Here is a 20781-nt window from a genome sequence, read left to right as displayed (position 1 = left end):
GAAGGGATTAAATCCACTGATGGCATAAACTTGTCATTTGTTGTTGGAAGACCTGGCAGAATGTTTTGCTTTAGGTTTTGTGCTGGTGCAAAATTGACGGAGATACTAAGCATTTTGGTGAAACCGCTGGTCCATTAGAAAATAAAAAGTAAGCCGTTCCCAGGCGGCTGTCGTTTGTATCCGGTCTCTTTGCGAGAGAGTGAAAATGACCTTCAGTATTAACCGCAGAGGAAGTCGATGATGTACAACATTACAACATTCAGGTCGTCAGCTGACTTTAGTTTATTGCCACATAACGTTGCTCAGTCTAGCAACCCCAGATCATAACACTGTCCCCAGACAGGCTTGTACAGTGGCCACTATGCATGATGGGTAAATTACTTCATTTGCTTCCTTTCTGACCCTGACACGCCCATCACTCTGAAATGGGGTCAATCTGGACTCATTAGACCACATGACCTTTTCCCATTGTTCCAAATTCCATTCTTTATGCACAATAACACATTAAGGCCTAGACGCCTCACTGTTTACTGTCCAGATATCAATTTTCTAATTTTGTCAGTGTTTGTTGTATGTGGAAATGCTCTTACTTTTACTAATAAACATTACTGTGATTTCTACTGGAAATTTTTATGATGAAGCATCACCGAGATGTGTTCAAGTTTACTCTCAGCACTATCCTTATTGCACGGTTCATAATTCAACTCTTATTATTTCTGCAACCTTAGTTGTTATCTTTGCATGATGCAAACTAATAATTTGACCCTTCTGAAATGAGGGTTGTTTTAATTACAGGCATTGTTTCCAGGGTTTGTACTGTATGACTAATTCTATATTTAAAGGGGCGGTGGTAGCTCAGAGTGTTAAGGCACTGAGTTACCAGTTGGAAGGTTGATGGTTCTAACCGCAGCTCTACCACGTTTGAGCAAGGCTCTTAACTCTATCTGCTCCAGGGGCGCCGTGTAATGGCTGACCCTGCGCTCTGACCCCATGCTAGAATTTTTGCATGTTACCGTGAAGTGCGTGGAATGAAGGTGTGGGATTGTGTTTATTAACTAGATTTCACTTGCACCCTCATACTGTATGCGTGTATCAAAAAAATGTATTAAAAAATGCCTAATGATTTTTTTTTCCCCAAGGTTGATTTATTTTATTTATTATTTAGTGTATATATATATATATATATATATATATATTTTTTTTTTTTTTTGGATAAGGACGTTTTCCATTTAAATTTCAAAGTAGAATATCTTCTCTTCCTGTGGCCTAATTACCATAAAACAAAGCCTATACTGTATGTTACCCAACCCATTACAATTAATTCAGTTCATGCGTGCACAGACAAACACAGACAAAAATCCCCCAAACCATCTTGATGTGTTCTATTTCTTATCTTATGTCCCCGTAAATAATTTTGAGTAACTACCTTCAAAGTACAGACACGCCTACTTTACAGTTTTATTATATGTTTAGATCAATTTGGGGGAAAAATTATTTATTGATGATGAGTGTTTTTTAAACTTTTATATTTTTTTGTAAATGTTGAAATCTTGGTGTGTTGTGCTGTTAAATTACATTAAACTAAACCGTTTGTCAATCAGTTTAGATTTGATATAATAATAAATAGCAACAGAAAAATATATTTTTTTTAATTTCTACTGTGCGTGTTGTATACAGTTTGATCTTAAACTTGCGATTGAATGTAAAATGATCTTGGCATTAAATGCTGTACATTTTGGAAATTTGTAAGTGCCTTTGAATGTTAAACACTAACCTGCTGGCTGACATTCCACTATTATGTTTGTCTCTAACAGGCTAAAAATGGAAAGTTAAATGTCCTACTGGTTACAGACCAGACTGGTTTAGTTTAATTCAATTAAAATTTAGGACTTTTAACAATGGAAATTGGCGCAAAGCAGCTTTATAAAATGTATTTATTTAGGTTTAATCCAGGTATTAATTATTTATTATGTATATATTAATAAAGATATCAAATTTTTCATTCATCAGCCTGTTGCAAGTTCTGTAAAATAGGAAAAATAATCAATAACATATTGTATTCACATTTCTTATTCATGCCTTTTGGAAATGCGAAAGCACGAAAACATGCAAATTAAAACGTTCAAATGTAAAATGATTCAGATCAAAAATATAGTTAAAAATCTGTGAGCCAAGCTATATTAAGCTGATTTACTGAGATCTGATGTACGAAGTTGCTGGAAGTGCTTTATAAAGAATAGCTGTGTGAATGATGTCACATGCAGAATAGAGTGCGAAAACAATATGTAAATAAGGTTTAATTCTTCATATGCTGTTTGATCTCAGGAACCGTGACAAGTCTAAATATCCTGGAGGAGTAGATTAAAGCTAGCGTGTGTACACACACACACACACACACACACGAACACGTATGTATCTGCATGCCAATTATAACACTGCCTAAAGGTGGGAAGACATGTCGGAAAACTATTACAGGAACAAAACGAGTATAGACATGAATATGCGATCTAAAGGTAGATGAAAGTGAAAAAAATCATTTTTCCTGGTTTTCCTTTTATATCTTGGTATTTGGGATGCTGTTGAGTTCCTAATACGAAGGCAAATTTACTGCAGTGATGATGAATTAAAGTTTTAAGAATTGTTTTGCTGAATATTTTTAAATGGTAAAACTCAAATCAAACATTAATGAGTAAGCTAGATACAGTTCTGGAGAATTTACGAGATAAAGGTGTATAGATGCGTGGCATCCTGGGCAAAACGTGAAAACGGCTTTTTTCTAGGCAGTAGAGTTCCTGAGATATGGGCGTTCACCTATCCTGTGTGTGAGAGCGTGTGAGTGGAGGGGCGTGGCTTAGCCTGGTTGTCTTAGCAGTGGCTGTCACTCACACATCGAGATCTCTTCCAGTGACTTAATTGAAAGGTGACGGTGCTGATTTTTGCCCGGATATCTCGGGAACTGTTCATGCTCGAGCGTTCGTTTATTGGCGTACTCTGGAGATCCGGGTGAAGGTTTCGATCCAAGTTTTGGGGCAGTTTGTGCACAAAGCTTAGATCGAGATTCAGCGAGAGATAGAGAAACTGAGGTACTTTTTCACTGCTTCACTTTCTCTACGTTCTAGAAGGAGGTTCATTCCCTCTGGAGCATGTTTGGGGACACTTACTTATTTCTTTATCAATATGACCTTTTCCAATATAGTAAAGATGTTTTGAGCGGTTCGATGTGAAGTGTCCGTTTTTTATTGTTTTTTTTTTTCTGATCGGAACAAAAAGGAGCGAGCTACAGTAGAGCTGTGGGGGTTCGGCGCAGGTCACAAATAAGAAATTGAAACATAAACGATGCATTTTTATGCTGTTGCGCTTGGAAGATCTTGCAGAATGTTTTGCTTTAGGTTTTGTGTAGGTGCTTGCAAAATTGATGGAGATACTAAGGATTTTAGAGAAACTGCTGGTCCCTTAGAAAATAAATAGTGAGCCATTCCCAGGTGGGGAGGAGGGACTAGGCTGCTCCGCTTAATGGTCCAATCCCTCCATCTATACGATCATATGTTGACGTTTTGGGGCTAAAAAAGATGCAGTGGAGGACCTTCGGACGCCTCTACTTAAATAATTCAGATAAATAACGGCAAAACAACAAATTGGACAAAGCATTACACCTTGCTTACATGAAAACTGCTTTAAAGTATTCTATAGATTCTGTAAAATTATTTCTTTTTATAGAAATAATATATAGCAACCATAAAAATAGCATTAAGTAAATATCGCCAACCCCTATAGATATGTTTATTTTCCTGCTTTGGTTCATCTGTACTTTGTAAAAACCAATAAAAACCTCTACTGGTTGCTATTTAAAGCATACTTAAATACATTATTTCATATTTAGCGATGCAAAGGATCAGAAAGCGCAGAGCTTTTTATGAACACGGCTGCCGTTCGTATCCGGCCTCTTCGCGAGGGAATGAAAATGACCCTCAGTATTAACCACGGAGGAAGTCGATGATTATGTACACCACGTTTCAGGCGAGCTGCTGGGAGCTCAATTTGTTATTAGTGGGCATCAGCGTGCTGCCCTTTGATTAATGCCTGATTAATGGCTTTTGGGCTCGGCTGGACTTCTTTCTCGGGAAAAGCATCCAGTCATGAAGGCACCCCAGATTAGAAAATATAGTGTGGCTAATGAGTCTCGTCTCAGTGCTGTGATAAAGCCTTTGTCTTGCTCGGATGACGCAGCAGAGGTTTTATGTGGAACCATTTGTTTTATGTGAAACCACCTTAATACTTGATGGCGTATATTCATAAGATAAAAATATGAAATGTGTAGAATCCCTAAATCTGATTTGCACGACAAATAATCGGTTTGCAGGGATCATGTGCAGTATCTAAGCCTAATAGTAACCTGATTAAAAACAGAAAAGAAACATGTTGCTATGGTGAAGCCTTTTTCTTTTTTTCTTTTTTTTTTTTAACTATTAAAGAAGGAGTCTCTGGTGTTGGTGCTTTCCAGACTTGCGTCTTTTGTCCTTTTCCAGTCTCTTGGTAACATGACAAGCTGTATTATTTTTTTCAAGAAAGGAGAAAAAAAAAAAAAGAGATGTTTCGCAACACACACAGAAAAGCATTTCTTCTCTCTTTTGGTTTTCGATAACGCCACAGACATCCATGACCAGGGAGTCCAAGAGAGTGGGAGGAATGGCATTGTCTACTTACCATATTAATCACAGTGACTTTAGGCAATCATGGGCATCTATCATAAAGGCGTATATACAAAGTGGTGCAGATTGCGCTATCCTCTGTGTGTTGAGGCTGATTTATGCTTCTGCATCAAGTCTACGACGCAGGTCTCATGTAACCCCTGCGTACCCTGCGCCATACGCTCCACTCCACAGAAACATCACTATGTATCACGGCAATCGATGCTGACCGCAACAACTATGATTGATCCACTGGTCAGAAACCTATTTCCAGCTTTTTTTCCTCACCGAGTTGAACGTTGTGCTGATGGCCTCCTTTGACACCTTCTTTTTCTGCCTAGTTTCAGAAAACGTAATCGTTGCTCAACATGAGCTCCAACTCCAACAAGATCCGCTTGGGTTTCATTCACCAGTTTTGCATTACACCAAAAAAAAAGCACATTGGCATAGAAACCCCACTGCCAACTAGTGGTTTGGCGGTGTAATTGCAGAGCGATGCAGAAACACCAGCGCACAAATATCTGTTTTGTGAAAATCTGTTCACAGTGTTGTAGGCCACTTGTGTAGTCTGTGGTGTGGGCTCTGTGTGGACCTGACGCAGAGCAATAATCAGGATTTACTCTGCCTTGTGATGCAGTTTGAAGAGATGCAGTTTGCTGGCTTCACGTGTCTTTAGAGGAACCATGTAAGAGTCAGGTTCAATTTTTCCATGTTGATTGTTGGAGTATGAGAGGGGAGAGGTGGCTAAAGGATGAAAAGACTAAATTAAGGATGGAATTTTAAGAGGCAGGAAGATGATCAGCCATGACATTATGACGACCTACCCAATTTTAAGTAGGGCCCCCTTTCTGCAACCCAACAGTAATGCGCTGTGTTCTGACACCTTTCTGTTGGAAACAGCATTAATCTTTTTAACAGTCTGAGCTACAGTAGCTCTTGTATTGGATCGGACTACAAGACACAGGCCAGCGTTTACTTATGTCTTGGCTGAGCCTTGGCTGTCCATGACCCTGTCACCAATCCACTGGTTTTCCTTCCTTGGATCACTTTTGGTGCAACCTGAGAACATCCCACAAGAGTTTTGGAGTTGCTTTCACCCAGTCGTCTAGACATCAAAAGTTGGCTCTTGTCATAGTAGCTACAGTAACAGTATCTTATTACAGTGGCATCTGAAAGTTGGTGGGATATATTAGGCAGCAATTTAACATTTTCTCCCTGGAATTGATGTGCTGGAAGCAAAAGAATGGGAAAGTGTGTGGACTTTCATAAGGGCCAAATTGTGACTGCTAGACCAAAACTGCAGGTCTTGTAAGGTGTCTTTGGTTTGCAATGGTCAGAACCTGCCAGAAGTTGTCCAAGGAAGGAAAACTGGTGAACTGGTGACAGGGTCATGGGTGGCCAATTCTCACCGATGCACATGGGGAGTGAATGTACCCATGTCTTACGTACATCGCTGTTTTGTTTTTTAAAAAGGGGGACCCACTCAAAATTAGGCAGGTGCTGATAATGTTGGCAATTCACTAAGGTATAACAGGAATAGAATCAACTACAGGGTTGTAACAGAGTCACATCGTATCTTTAAAGTATGATCATATCTACAACCTGCCCCATCATGTTTTATTCCCTAACTGTAATATTGTACTCTGTGGATTTAATAATAATCCCCCAAGAAGCTTTGTTTTAGCTCGCAGCTCCACCTCAGGCGAATTACCGTTGCCGTTTCATGTCTGCCTCGAACACTTAGATTTCTCTAGCTGTGAATTGGGTGAGGAAAGGGTGGAACAGTATGCATTCTTGTCTCTTCCGTCTAATCCTTTCATCTGTTTGTTAGACGCTTCAAGGAACCGTCTCAACCACCAAGCCGGTGTATTTGCAGTAGGAGAGAGGCAGGCTTTTGTGCCAGGGTGCAACTGAGGTGATGAAATCTCATGACTCAAATCCTAGGCCTACTGTACTGAATCATTTCTACTCAAGGAGCTTCAGCGCCCTTGTGTGCCTCTGTGTAGAGAGAGATGTGGACCAAAGAAAGGAACCATTTCGAAAGAGATTCAATTTATCACATAGCATGAAAAATGATATAATTCTTAATATAAGTCTTTATTGAACAAATAATGTAAACATTTAGGGCAAATACAAGGAAGATTTTGTGAACATCTATATTTAATAACCAGGGGTGAATAATTTCTGTAGCTCCTGATTCATTAAACAGAAAGTAAAGGAGGTTAGGAGATATTACTGTATGTGAGAAAAATATATCTCAAGATTCATCTAACCAGGAAATCTCTACACAATTGCTCCCATTTTTAATATTTCGAATCATCTGATCCGCAACTGTTCTCCTAATACTGACGTCCTGTTTAATTTGCTTAATAAAGAAAAGTAAAAAAAAAAAAAAAAACGACATTTAAAAGCAATTTTTTTTTTAAATAAAATACTTCAGGAAAAGAAATATTGATTCAGATATACTGAATTTTTTCTGTATGTTATATATTGATGTACAGTATATATATTATTATTATTATTATTATTATTATTATTATATTTATATAATATACATAATACAATTTTTCTTTTCCTGTAGTTTTATTTACTTTTTGGTTCCTTATCCAAACAACATCATTAGTTTGTACTGTTGCTCTAGAAAAACTAGCTGAGATGGAAGATCACTGGGAAATAGGTGACTTTTATCCCTTCTGTGAGCACCTTTGGTGAAAATACAGCTGGACTGATTTGACTTCAAATTTAGAGCATTTAATGCACTCATCCAAGACGTTCACTGTTGCTTGGATACCATCAAGGTAAGACGTTTTCTCAATATATCGCAGCCATGATCTGATCTTCACCTTTGAAATGCTGGCCTCCCAGGAACTCCTTAAATATTCCAAACATGAGGAAATGGTTTGGAACGAGTTCAGGACTGTACGGGGGATGTGGCGATAACTCTCGGTCAGGTCTCTATAATGTGCAAGTGGTGTTGGTGAACGACTGTGTGTACAGTTAACACAGACAGTTGCATCCCTTCTGCATGTTGGTAACAAGTTATCCGTGTCACACTGTACAGTGGTTAAGGACTTCAATCGGTTGCATTCACAAGAAAGTTCCTCCAGTCCCGGTTTGACTCGGACGCCCCTTCGCACAGCTAGGGTGTTGACAAGATGGAGAAATTTGTGTTTATCTACGTTTCAGGGTGTCGATTGTACAGCATTTGTATAGTGCCAACTGTGATTTATACGACTGTGCATGTTTCCGTAGGGGAGTGGAGCCGTATGATAGCCCGACCACAGTGCTGGTCCAAAGGCACGAACCCCAGGGAGTCTCCAGCATTCTCAGCAGCACCGACTTCTTCCAGAGTGAGGAAAACCGGCGCATTATTCTGGAAAGGGTGGACAGCTTTCAGCTCCGAGACAAGTACATGTTCGCTACTACAACCAGGGTAAGACATCAATGGTGAAGCATTGCAAATCATGCGCTTTTAATGGAAGTACAATAGGATAGTGTAAATTCAAGTCTGGAGCCACCCACCATTTCTGTATAGTAAATTAGGTTATGTAGATTAAATGAACGAAAGGGGACAAAATGTTTTACTGTGACAGGCTAAATATGCAATTCAAAAATGTATTGTTTATGTAACAATCTCAGCAGCAACCTCATTTCCCCTCTCGTCTGTTCCAACCATTCAGCATCACCAATCATATGATCATCTGCATCTGTTTTTACCAATTCATGTCGTAAGCTTAACAAACAAGCAAACCTTCTGAAACTGGTCAGGTACAGGGACTAAAAAGCCGGAAAAGACTTTAATGAAGCCTGGAGAACTGTTCCTCATGAGTACATCAGTAATACTGGTGAACGTCTGTCTCTTTGGAAGCAGAATTAAAAGAAATGAGGTGTGGGTTAAGATTTTTGCACATTACTATAATTTGTTGTCAGTTGATGTTAATCTGTGCTCCAGCGTTCCCCCGGGCGGTGTATATGAACTGCAGCATAAGAATCATCCTCATCGGAAACCAGGCTCTAAAACCTCACCACAATCTCCGGGTTTTCCTCTCTTTGCGCTAGCGCTGGCTCAGTGGTTATGGCTCTGGGTTTCTGATTGGCAGGTTGGATGTTTAAGCCTCAGCACTGCCAAGCTGACACTGTTGGACTCTTGAACCCTTTCTGCTCCAGGCGCACAGTGTCGTGGCTGACCCTGCAGTCTGACCACAGCTTCCTAGCGAGCTCGGATACGCGAAGAAAAGAAGTTCACTATGCTGTAATTTGTGTGTGACATCATCTTTATTATGTTCTTGGGAGGAAAGAAAGTTTTAATTGGCTGATTGGAGATGTGTTATATTTAGTGCATGGCATGTTGGAGATTTGAATTAATAGTTAGTGATTTGAATCTCACTAGTGCCCAATGTGTGTTAGTGACTGTAGAACAATTGCCAGTTGTGCATGCTAATTAAACTGGTTAGTATAAAAAAAAAAAAAAACACTCATTTGGCAGCCAAAACTTTTGTTTTGCTGCATTCCCAGAAAGTAATTTTCCTCCCGCTAACAATGTAATAGCTTGGAAATTACAATCTGGCTTGTGATTTGTCGGACCATTTTTAAAGCTCTTGGCTTTGCATATGCAATATTTCTGGTGTGATGTGCATCATCAGTGGAAGGATAGAAGGACCAGAGGCCCCAGTGATGTGCTCATTTTTTTTGTTTTTACAGCACGCATCTGCTCATTGTTATCTCTACGGTCCTGTTGAATGAATTGAAGAATTAGTCGGGGGACAATGTGGAGACGCTCCTGGGCTTTTTGGCTAGAAAGACGATGTTAAGGGCCCACGTGAGATCCACTGTGATGTACAGACCGAGCAGCCAGGAGCCCTCGAGTGCCTCCATGACTGCTGTTTTTTGCGGCACAAACAGATCACAGTGAGTCTTGTGGAAGAAGGCAGTCGTCTGTTTTGCATTATCAAATTGTACAAAAGAGATTGTGGACTTGTAGATGGTGATCTCTCTCGATCTCTCTCTCTCTCTCTGGTCCAAATAAAACTGTAAAGGAAAGGAATTGGTTGCAGGGACTGATGGTTCCATGCAGTCCTGTGCGTCGAAGTACTAACGGGAACGAAAGTTCACAGAATAGAAAAGACAGTACAGGCTTTAGGCTGTTTTAAGGTATGTAAATGTTGTCCAAATATAAAGTTAGCATGGGGAAATGGCTCTATAAACATAATGCAAGGTTATTGATAAGGATGGGGGAAAAAAAAGCATCATGAAATCTTTTCAGTATATCCTTAAAACTAAAGGTTTGCTAATTATCTAGTTATTGTTTCTTTTCCTAGTTTTCTAGTAAAAATAAAAAACAAATAGTTCTGCTCAGCAATGCCATGTTATGATTAATGTCTCATGTGATGAAGTTATGAACGAAACCCAGAGGTGCCCTAAACATTGGGCGTAAATCCAAAGACATAAGTGACATGAGGGCCCTAAAAATGCTAAGGCAATTGAAAAGGCTTTGTCAAGGTTGGGGGCCCAGTATATTAGGCTTCTAAAGGGCCCAGAATCTCTAACAGCACCTCTTGTGGCAGCAGAGATAGCACTCCGACCATCCATCCATCCGTTTATCTATCTAGGATCTTATGTAGTCCAACTAGGGGGCGTGAAGGCCAGTGGTGACCATTGTTATTTATTCCCATTTTAACGTCCGTGGTAGGACCTCTGGTCAACTCTCACGCTAATAAGCCTACTCTGCATGTCTTTGGACTTTGGGAGGAAACCCATCAAACATGGAGAGAACATGCAAACTCCATGCACACAGACCCAAGGTGGGAATCAAACCTGGTGCGAGGATGACCACTAAGCCACCATACTGCCAGAGGTAGCTGTATAACATGATATCAGAACCGGACAAAGCCAAGAGATTTTATTTATTTTTTTTTTTTATCATAGTCCGTGTTGCCTGTGTGGAGAAAGTGAGGTTGTCCAGATGGTGGGGGTATGAAATCTACCCTGTACTGTATCTTGGGAATGTGACTTACATAATCATTGGAACGTTGGAAAAGGGTTTGGTTTCCTTCTTCATTCCTCTCATTAAGAGTTGAAATGCATGCTCAATTGATTCATCATCTTGTTACTAACTTGGTCAGTCTAAAACCTTTAGTTTTTCCTCCCTTGTAATATTGGCATGATGTTTTGGGTCATTGTCTTGCTTCATGATGACGTTCGTCCTAGTTAGATTGGATGTTTTTTTCTGTTAATTGAGACAGAACATTTTTTTTGGAGACTAGAATTTATTCTGCTCCTACTATCATGTGTTCATTGGCAGTCACGTGACCGCAAACCATGACACCAACCTCATCTTAATTGGCCGATGACGTTTGATGGATTGATTAACTTTTGGAAAAGACACGTACATATTTTTGTGACATAACCCCCTTGCTTTCGCATTCTCACATTATAAAAAGTGTTGCTGCGAACCAGAAATGCATCGCTGTCTTCACTTCTTCATCAGAAGTGAATCTTCATCCTTGTAGAGCTGCTTTAAGGGGACCAAACTGGCGAAAGTCTTATGGATCGAGATCAGGACTGTAGGAAGGATGCTTTAACACTTGTGCAGAGTGTCGACAGTCACACAGAAGTGTGCAGATGTGCATTATCATGCAAGATCCCGACGCCCTTGGGTAGCACTCCTTGAAGTTTAATCGGAAGTTTAGGCTTTAGCTCAATGAGCAACCTTTTTCCAAAAAAAACATAAATAAATAATTGCAGGTCAATTTGTTTTATTGGCTTTGCGCAATGCTTATTCGCCCTTTTATTCAACTCCTAAATGGCTCGTTTTTTTCCCTCCCTCATAGACATCTCGCTGGTCTTCATATTGGTTTATCCTGTTCTGTCTTAACATCAATCTTACAGAGTACACTTGTGCCAACAAGAAACCCCTGCCAATTAAAAAAAAAAGAAAAGAAAATGCTGTGGAAGTCATTTTTTAACGCATTTAGATTTAAATATCAGGAAATGAAAGCTGGCATTCTGATCCATCGTCTCATATTCAGATCTAGATCTCAAACCCGAATGCCTTCAGTGTAGAGCAAAAACAAAAGGATCAGCTTTGCTGTTTTGTTACAAAAGAGATTGTAAATCAGCTCTCCAGCCAATTTACCAGATAGTGCATTATAAAAATAGAAAACCTAGAGTAGTCAGCTGGGCGAGCAGTAGTCTAGCAGCAGTCATCCGCCGAGATTTATCACTTCGGCGGTGACGCTATGGTTAGATCCGGCACTTGCGTGCAGCTAAATGGAGCGTCTTGTGTTTAAGGCTCCTCCTGAGAAGACCAGGGTTTGTGAATAATGCACTTTGCCCATGCAAGGTTTTTTTTTTTAAACATTTTCTTGGCTGAGTCTTTACATCGCAGCTCTTGTAAAACGAAGCTGACATCTCACCAAAAATTGTTGCCGAGCACTTGGGGATAAAACAATCGCTCGTTGTTATGTTTATAGCTTTTAAAGCCACGCGTTGGTTTATTTTTCCTTCCTGGATTCCATTCCAGCCTGCGAGGGTTTGTTTCTCCACAAATTTTAGTTGTTACTCATGCCTGTGTCTACACTGGATCGTAACCAAGTGTGGCGACACAGTAAATGTTTGGACTGTTAAAATAAACCTTGGACACACTCATCTGTCGAACCCAGTACAGTGTCGGTTGGTCAGATCAGGCCGGAACCAGCTGTTCTGCACGAGTTACTGCGGTCTCCGATAATTGAACCTCCTTAATGAATAGCGTCGTACGTGAGCGTTCTTGGAAAGAGCGGCTGAAGTGCAGCTTATTGGCCCCGGCAGATCTATGTACTTTCGATGAACGTGTGGTTGGCGCTCCCCAGGGCATCTTTAACTGCTCGTGCACCGCTTACCCGTGTTCCGCTTACCCGTGCAGCCATATGGCCTTGGCATGTCTTCAGCGCTACGCTATACACGCATAGAGCTCATGCCAAGAAGTTACCGCGCACACAAATGTGAGGTTTCATAACTGCTAGGGCCTGTTGCATAGCCAAGGTTATGTTCATACTATGTTTTCATCACCTCTAACAAACAGGCGTTTTTTTTTTTTTAAATGCGCAGAAGAACTTACAAAAATAGCAAATCCTGTTTAAGTGCTAAACATACCAGTGAAACAAGAACTAGCCTTTCCTTATGTATTGCCACAGAAGTCTGTTTATAGCTCTGATTATGTTTCTGCATAACCTACAATACAGTTATTACAATAGCATAGTGTTCATATTTGAAGATGCCATGGGGAGAAATTACAGGGACGTCTAGACAAGCACGCAGAACTAGCGAGAACAATTGGCTGGAAATGTCCCCAAGCACAAGACGCAATTGCACAAGTCTTTAGGACTTGGCCCGGCTGCAGATTTCCAAGCAAAGCTGCTTTCTTATTGGCTCCAGAGTCACCAGCCAATCAGGGTGTATTTGTCCTTTTTAAGGAAATATCTGCGGTTCTCTTTCTATACACCGCTACGTCTCACTTTCTCACTAGTCCCCGGCTTGCTAATAGGATTAGTATAATGAATATCACAAGGACCTTTTGGCACCAAGACGCATAAAAGATTAATTAAAGCCCCGGAAATCTATAAAAGTACTGGTCAATTTTTTTCCTCTTTCATATGGTCATGTTAAACAATAATAATAATATGACTCAAACATCTCATTCTGCGCTTCCCACTTTTTTTTTTTTTTTCTCTTTCATCCAAGTAGATGGAGACGGAATGGGGGGAGAAAAAAACCACAAACAAAACGAGTTAAAATATTAATTATTCCACTTGCAAATGTACTGTGTGTACCGTGCTATTATTATCGATTGTTTCCAGGGCAGCTAGAGTGCGACTCAGGCTTGCTAATTGAGCTTGCAGGTCACATCACACGCACACACACACACACACACACTCAAACTTTCACTTTTCACGCAGCCTGATCACACCGCAGAGGTCTACAAGCCCGAGCTCCTGCTTGCGAGTCTGGTCTCTCTTTGCCAGCACAGTACGGCTCTTGTTTACGGACATAAAAGCCTCTCCCACAATGAAGGGAAAGTGCCTCGAGGAGCCAAGTATGCAGCAAGTCTGCTGGAAGAATCGGCTCCATTCATGCTGGCAGCCGGGTCGGAATTCGAAAGCTAATTCTCATTGGCAGGAGAGGGATCGATTCTCGGACTCGGACCACACCCGTGTGCGTTACATGTGTCTGTAGAGGAATTAGAGTTACTGCGGCTCCGTGTAAGCCGAAGCACTGCAGAAAGAGTGTATAAATCTTTTTTTATTCATTTGTTTTCTTCCTTCAGACGACGTATCATAAAACATGTCTATCGATGACAGTTGCTTATTCGGACGCCGATACTCACCACCATTATTCGGGAATTATTATTATTTGATAGAAACACTTTGATTGACAGAAGAAGGAACAATGAGCAGGAGAAGTGCAGTATCTCCTTCTCTTCAGTCCCTCGGCTCCTCGGCACAGCCGTGCCAGCTTTGCATATTCAAACCCAGCTTGTGGTCTTTGTCGTGGTGTTACCACGCCGCCGACTCTTTCTCTTCACGCTCTCTCAGCAACGCCGGCCCTTTCCAAACCCCTTTTCACGCCCTTCCCTCGCTCTCTAAAGCCAGATTGTGTTTTGGCTGCCCGCGACACCACAGCAGTCTGTTCCTGGAGACGGCCATTAACAAGCAGATAAATCAGGCCGATTGATGCTAGGGCCGTGACGAGAGGGTCTGAGAGAGAGCGACGACACTGCATGCTCTGTCTTTCCGCCAGAGAACAAGAAGCGCTTTTTCCGCCTCATCAAGGGAAATTCATTAATGCTGGGCAGATAGTTTGCAGCCTGTCAAGCTCCTGGCTTCCTCTGTGCCTCGCACTTAGGAGGAAGAACTCTCCCTCTTGTAGGTTTTTGGCTCGGGCCTCCATTATCATCTTGTGGGGATTTTAAGCCCGCGCTGTTAATCACGGACGGTGCATTGTGTAAACCGGTTGCGGTCCTAACAGCTGATTTATTATATAATGGTTATTTTAGCACCGGATTTTGAATATAGCTCGAGCGCCCTGGAAATGATTCGATCATAAAGGTTAAATCATGCAAATTAAAATAATGCCCAACAAGTCTGACTGTCATAGCTGATGTTAATGGTGAGCTACCGGCTGCTGTCCGTCTCAAAACAAGTTCAAACCAGTAGCTAACAGGCTGGTTCATTATTCGATTTGTCCGATTTATTTAATTTTTAGCATTTTTAGGTTGGGTTGGAATATTAACTTATTTTTTTGGCAGGACTCTCCAGTGTCAGTGCTTGTGAAACGTTTTTAGAGGCCTTATTAAAAGGTCACGCACCTAAAAAAAACTGTCCTGGAGAAAAGGAGCTTCTGTTTAAACACAAGTGCTAACAGGAGCTAACTTGCTTCATGGCTGTTGGACAACATTCCAACAATCGATGTTATTATTGGCAAATTATTGTAGCATAAAAGAAATGAACCCCTGATCTTATTTTAAAAGAATCTAACCTCAGGGTGGCAACAGTTACTGTAAGTCGGCTTCATGTGAGGCTGATGAAGTACAAAATTCAGACGACTCCATCTTATAAAGGGTTAATTTCTCTAAAATATCCGCACAGTCCACTTTAGGAGGGATCGGGGTGTCAGGACGACTCGGGGCAGGTTCTTTTATTTTTTTTACTGGAGTTACTGGAGTATTGTTTTATTTTCCTTTTTTGAGATCGAGAGTTTGGAGAGCAGCTCGATTGTGCGACTTGATTGTCTTATGTATGTTTGCTCACACAGACGTTGCTTGGAAGTCACGAGCCCCAGTCGGTACAGTTGTGGGTTTCCTACAACCGCCAGCCCATGAGAGCAGCCCAGTTTAACACTCGCCACCCCATCACCGTGAGTACCTCTGTCATTTTATCAAACCAGTGTTTCTAAAACATTTTGTTGGTTTTAAGAACCCTACACTACTTCTTTCTTTCGGCTGCCCCATCACACAACTCGGCACAGGTTTTACGCCCTCCTTGGAGCAACCATCCCATTCTCTCCAGGTTTGAGACGTGCAATGGCTGGGTAGCATGAGGTGTACATGTTTAAGCCGAATAAAATATAAATTGAATAAACGTGTAAAGTTTAAATGATCAGAAATTAACAGCTTAAATGGTAGAAGTCATTGTGCGTCAGTCCATGTGCCATTTTCTCTTCATGTGTCGCAGGAGTACTACATCGCAGACGCCTCGGAAGATCAGGTGTTCGTCTGCGTGAACCACAACAACAACGTCACGCACCTGTACATCTCGGACACGCAGGGGCTCGCATATTCTCTCTCGCTGGAGAACGTGTTGTATTACAGCCCTGAGGGGTCAGGAAGCAACACCCTCATCAGGTAGTGCTCTGACACGTGACTGACCGAAAAACACACACTTTAAAAAGAAAAAAAAAAAGGTTTGAATTAGGCCTCCGGCTATCTGGCATTCTGGTGCATTTCTTATTTTTGCGTCGTCTCCGCTTATACTATTTTCCCAGCTGTTCCAGTTGCAACAAATGAGTAACACACTTTTCAGAAAAACAGAGCAATTCATTTCAATTCAAAGCTATAGCCCTTGGCCAGACTGAATGCAAAAAAAAAAAAAAAGAATTAGGAAATGAGTGCAGCTAAAAATTTGTTTCAGTGGGAAAAGGAGTGGAAAGGGGACAAAGGAAATTGGCTTCTTGGAGCTTTAAAGTTTCAGCTTTGTGTACTAATAAAAAAAATGGCTATACTATGTATCCTTTTTTTAAAAGAATAAAAAAAAAATGAATGAAGAAAGTTATTCTTATATGGTGCAGAAAAATGGATATTAATAAATATAAATATTTTCCCATAGAAAATAATGTAAATGCATATAATCCGTTCCAGCTACCCAAATAAACATTGCCAATATTATACCAATTTCCAACACTATGTTCATATTTTTTAAATGTACATGAAGTAAAATATTAAATAAATAGACCTCACTTGACCTTAATTTATAATTATTCTTGGCACCGACTGCTTTAAAAACAAAACTGATAGTGCCTCTCTTATTTCTTGCTATTGTGCTTGCTGGCATTCTTCGGACCCACAATGCTATATATCCTCACGAAAACATGCACAAAATGCAAAAAAACCCACAAAAATATGTAAACTCGATTCGCTTGACTTTCCACTGACGCAAACAAGGTTTGTAGTACGGCCCCCAGATATTTTCTCTTACGCCGAAAATGCTTCGTATGCCAAGGCAGATTGCTTTCAAAATTTCAGTTCTTTTGGGGAAAATTTTTAAGGGGGAAGTGCATATGCCGAGGTACCACTGTAGCTCCGTTCTTGGATGCTCGTCGTGTCCACACAGAAAGTCTTGTCATTATGCCAGAACTGCCTGCTTCATATCTGAAACTCTCCCAGAAGTGTAGGAGGTCAAGTCCAAAGTTTTCCAAAGTATTTCAGTTTTCATGATTAGGTGTTCCATTTGTTGTTATGCAATACGCCAAATAACAAACAAACAAACAAACAAACAAAAAAAGCACAAACATGCTTTTTACAAGTTCATGTTTCCTACACCCTTCTGTACATTACTGGTATTTGCACAATAATGTGGTTCTGTGTTATTGTGTAAAAGCACCACCATGCCTTCTAAATTTCTTATGCGATTCTGATTGGATTCTTCTGTGAATATCAGTCGATATCAGTAAATATAAGTCCCTGTTTGACTTGAACGCCCCTCGTATAATCGTCACAACAGACAAGCTGACAGTCGAACCCATGGTCACTGCCGCCTAATTGACCGACTTCCTGTTTCAGAGTAAAATGCATTAGAATACACGGGCTCTATTGAGCAAAGACTATTTTCGCTTATGCGCAAATACTGTAGGGACTCGTTATTTATTATCGCTGAGGCCTCACTGTTTATTTCAAGCTAATAGAAAAGATTCTGCTCCCAGTTTATCAAATAGACACTCTAATTATTATTACCGCTCACATTGTATGTGCGTTTATCACTTTGTCCTTGAACATTCTTTCTGACTGCCCTCTCCCGCCAGTGTGATCTAGACGCACGCTTGTACTCGTGCAGCTCGGAGGCGGGTGGTCGCGGGACTCGAGCATTTTTCCTTCTTCCCTCGTTCAGCAAATAGTTACTCACCAAACCTCTGATCTTCAGCAGTGCGGCAGACAAAGTAAATGTAAATGAGCTGCCAGGACTTGGCTCGCTGGTGTTGACCTTTTTAGACATCACTTTATTTTCAGCTGTCTGTGTGTGTGTGTGTGTGTGTGTGTGTGTGTGTGTGTGTAGGTACTTTGCCAATGAGCCGTTTGCAGACTTGCACCGCGTTGAAGGCCTGCGCGGTGTGTTCATCGCCACACTCATTAACGGCTCGCTCAGCGAGGACAACATGCGCTCGGTGATCACCTTCGACAAGGGAGGCACCTGGGAGCTGCTGCAGCCACCAAATTCCGACAGCCTCGGGGGCTCCATCGATTGCCAGGTAGCACGAACCTGAACACCACCGAAGCGTTTAGAGCTTCTGGTGTGATGGAGTGTGGTTTCTGTGGGTGAGCGTGGGTGTTCTTATTGTAGGAGGAAGTGGTGAGAGTTTTATTCGCACAAGCCTACACTTACGGCCAGCTTATCTTATAAATTATCAACCAAATTAAATTATATGTAAAACAGATGGACAATTATTATATGTGCAAAATGATATGTAAATGAATGTAACTGTAAAAAATGTTTTGCATTAACCGAAACCAAAACAGGTGTGTGTATGAAATGTTTATAGTCACTGTGCATGGGTTGTTTGTGCATGTAGCGATGCACCTATCATGCATAGTGGCCACTGTACAAGCCTCTGGAGGCAGCGTTATGATGTGGGGTTGCTTCAGTCGGTCAGGTCTAGGCTCAGCAACGTATCATTGGCAATTAACTAAAGTCAGCGGACGACCTGAATGTACTGAATGACCGGAAACTCTGGGTTTCTTCCCTGACACAAGCATATTCCAGGACTCGAATAGAAAAAGAATGGTTCTGGGATCGACTGGGTTTTTTTCACACGTGAACCCATCCCCACATTGTGTGCGGTAATCAACGCAAAGTCGGTCAAATGAAATTCATGTGTTTTTGGACCAGACAGGGTAGCAAATGTAAATCCTGTTTTTTGAGGCATTTATTTAAACCATGTTTTTTGCTCTAAAGTTGGCATGGCTTGGTGTTCTACACGTCGTGCCAACTCTTATATTCGAACTACATATAATCACCACACACTGTAATTGCTACTGTACAGTATCTGCTAGTCTTTTAACTCCCTGTGTTTGTTTCCTCTGTCTTATTTACAGATTGCTAAAGGTTGCTCATTGCACTTGGCTCAGCGCTGGAGTCAGTTATTGAATATTCAGCTTCGCAGGATGCCCATTCTGAGCAAAGAGTCTGCACCTGGCCTCATCATGGCAACAGGTCGGTCATGTGATCGGCATCGGTTTCACATCCTGCAGCATGTTTTCTGAGAATCATCGTATCTGTACTCCTAGCCAAGTGTTTGTGTGTTGTATGTGTGTGTGTGTGTGTGTCTGGCAAGCGAAGCACGTGCTTCTATTACAACTATAATAAACACTCCATGCACTGAGTAATGATAGGGCAGGAGTGTGGGTTTGCTCTGGAGCATACTTCCTCGTGTTCACGCCTGCTGGAAGAAATCGACTTTCCTCTACTTGTCTCAAGGGCGCCCCCGTTTTTCTTTCTTTTTCTTTTTTTTCCCCTTTCCCCCTCTCTTCTTATTGTCTCTCTGTGTTTGCCAGCAGCAGCCAGCTCTTTAATTAAATGATTATTAGATAATGGGCAGCATGGAGATAGGAGAGGAGCAGGCTTTGCGAGGATGTCGGCCCACTTTGGGTGCTATCTCTCAAACACAGATGCACTAATTATTGCTGTTTAAGCCACAGGCTAATTAGCGCACATCCACAGTGGTGTGGTGGTGTGTGGTTAGGGGTTCACACATAGCCCGGGACGTTTACCAAGTAGCCAGAAAACCTCAGCATTTTATTACGAGGCAGCATTTACGGACACTCTTGAGCAGCCGCCACTGATCTCGAGCCGAGCCGACCCCACGAAGCGCGACGCAACTGTAATTCAAATTCAGGTAGCGTGTAAACAGGATCTTGTGTCTGAGTCACCGAGCACTGGAGGTGTCGTCTGAGAAACAGTGGATCGATTTTGCCTCCCAGGCTTGGGTTGTGGAGACGTGTGTGTGTGTGTGTGTGTGTGTGTGCGCGCGTGTGTGTGTGGGGAACAGTCATCCTCTTGCCTGAGGATCACAGCCAGGCATCGAGTAGCAGTGTTTACGGTGAAAGTCATGGATCTGATAGCAGTCTTACTTCCTGTCTCAGTTTCCTGTGCTGTTTTGTGGGCGAAACTCTTGCAGCCAGTTGCAACGGAAATGAAGTTCAATTCTACTCTCGTATTGGCATTAAAATTAAAACAACAAATTAAATATACATAATTTGTAATCATTTTTCTGAAATGCTTTCCTGTCATTCAGGATATTTAAGTGTCATTCAGGATATTTATGATCAAGCACACATGGGTTTTGGGTACACTATGCGTTGATTATTTATAACCTATTATAATATGATTTACTTTTGTAAACAGCACTGACACATAACCAGGGGAACGTGTGTACCCATCATACTGCATGTTGTTTTTCCATGAAGCTTTAATGATCTATCAATCTTTATATACTACTAAGTGTTACATTTATTATACTGATTAGTGCCGGTTTACAAGATCCCAATTATCAATCATATGCAAAGTTTAAAAAGAAATACATTGCTGCATAGGCACTAGAGAACAGGAAAAATCAGTTCAGTTACTTATCATGGTTCCTTTTTTGAGAAGTCCACTCTGATTCCAAAAATCAGTTAAAATTTTTTTTTTTTTTTTTAATAATTAAAAAAAAATTATATTCCTTTTTTTTATTTAAAGTTGTACACGGTTGCTGTTTCTCTATAATCCTACAGGTGGCGTGCTTTAAACTGTTCAGACAAAACAGCATCCTGTGCGGGTGAAGCGAATAATATGCAAAGTTTGTTCAG

The 20781-nt window shown here is 41.1% G+C and overlaps 1 protein-coding gene across 1 annotated transcript in view; it reads left to right on the top strand.

Annotated features, from left to right (window-relative positions):
* sorl1 (sortilin-related receptor, L(DLR class) A repeats containing) overlaps window positions 1-20781 on the top strand; it is an 86898-nt gene that overhangs the window by 30529 nt on the left and 35588 nt on the right. The window contains exons 6-10 of the mRNA XM_053507264.1: window positions 7941-8121; window positions 15480-15581; window positions 15899-16068; window positions 17993-18185; window positions 19030-19147. Coding sequence (XP_053363239.1) covers window positions 7941-8121; window positions 15480-15581; window positions 15899-16068; window positions 17993-18185; window positions 19030-19147 — 764 coding nt within the window. The remainder of the gene's footprint in view (window positions 1-7940; window positions 8122-15479; window positions 15582-15898; window positions 16069-17992; window positions 18186-19029; window positions 19148-20781) is intronic.

This window comes from Clarias gariepinus, chromosome 11, assembly GCF_024256425.1.
Source record: "Clarias gariepinus isolate MV-2021 ecotype Netherlands chromosome 11, CGAR_prim_01v2, whole genome shotgun sequence".
Taxonomy (NCBI): domain Eukaryota; kingdom Metazoa; phylum Chordata; class Actinopteri; order Siluriformes; family Clariidae; genus Clarias; species Clarias gariepinus.
This window is presented reverse-complemented; position numbering and strand designations above follow the sequence as displayed.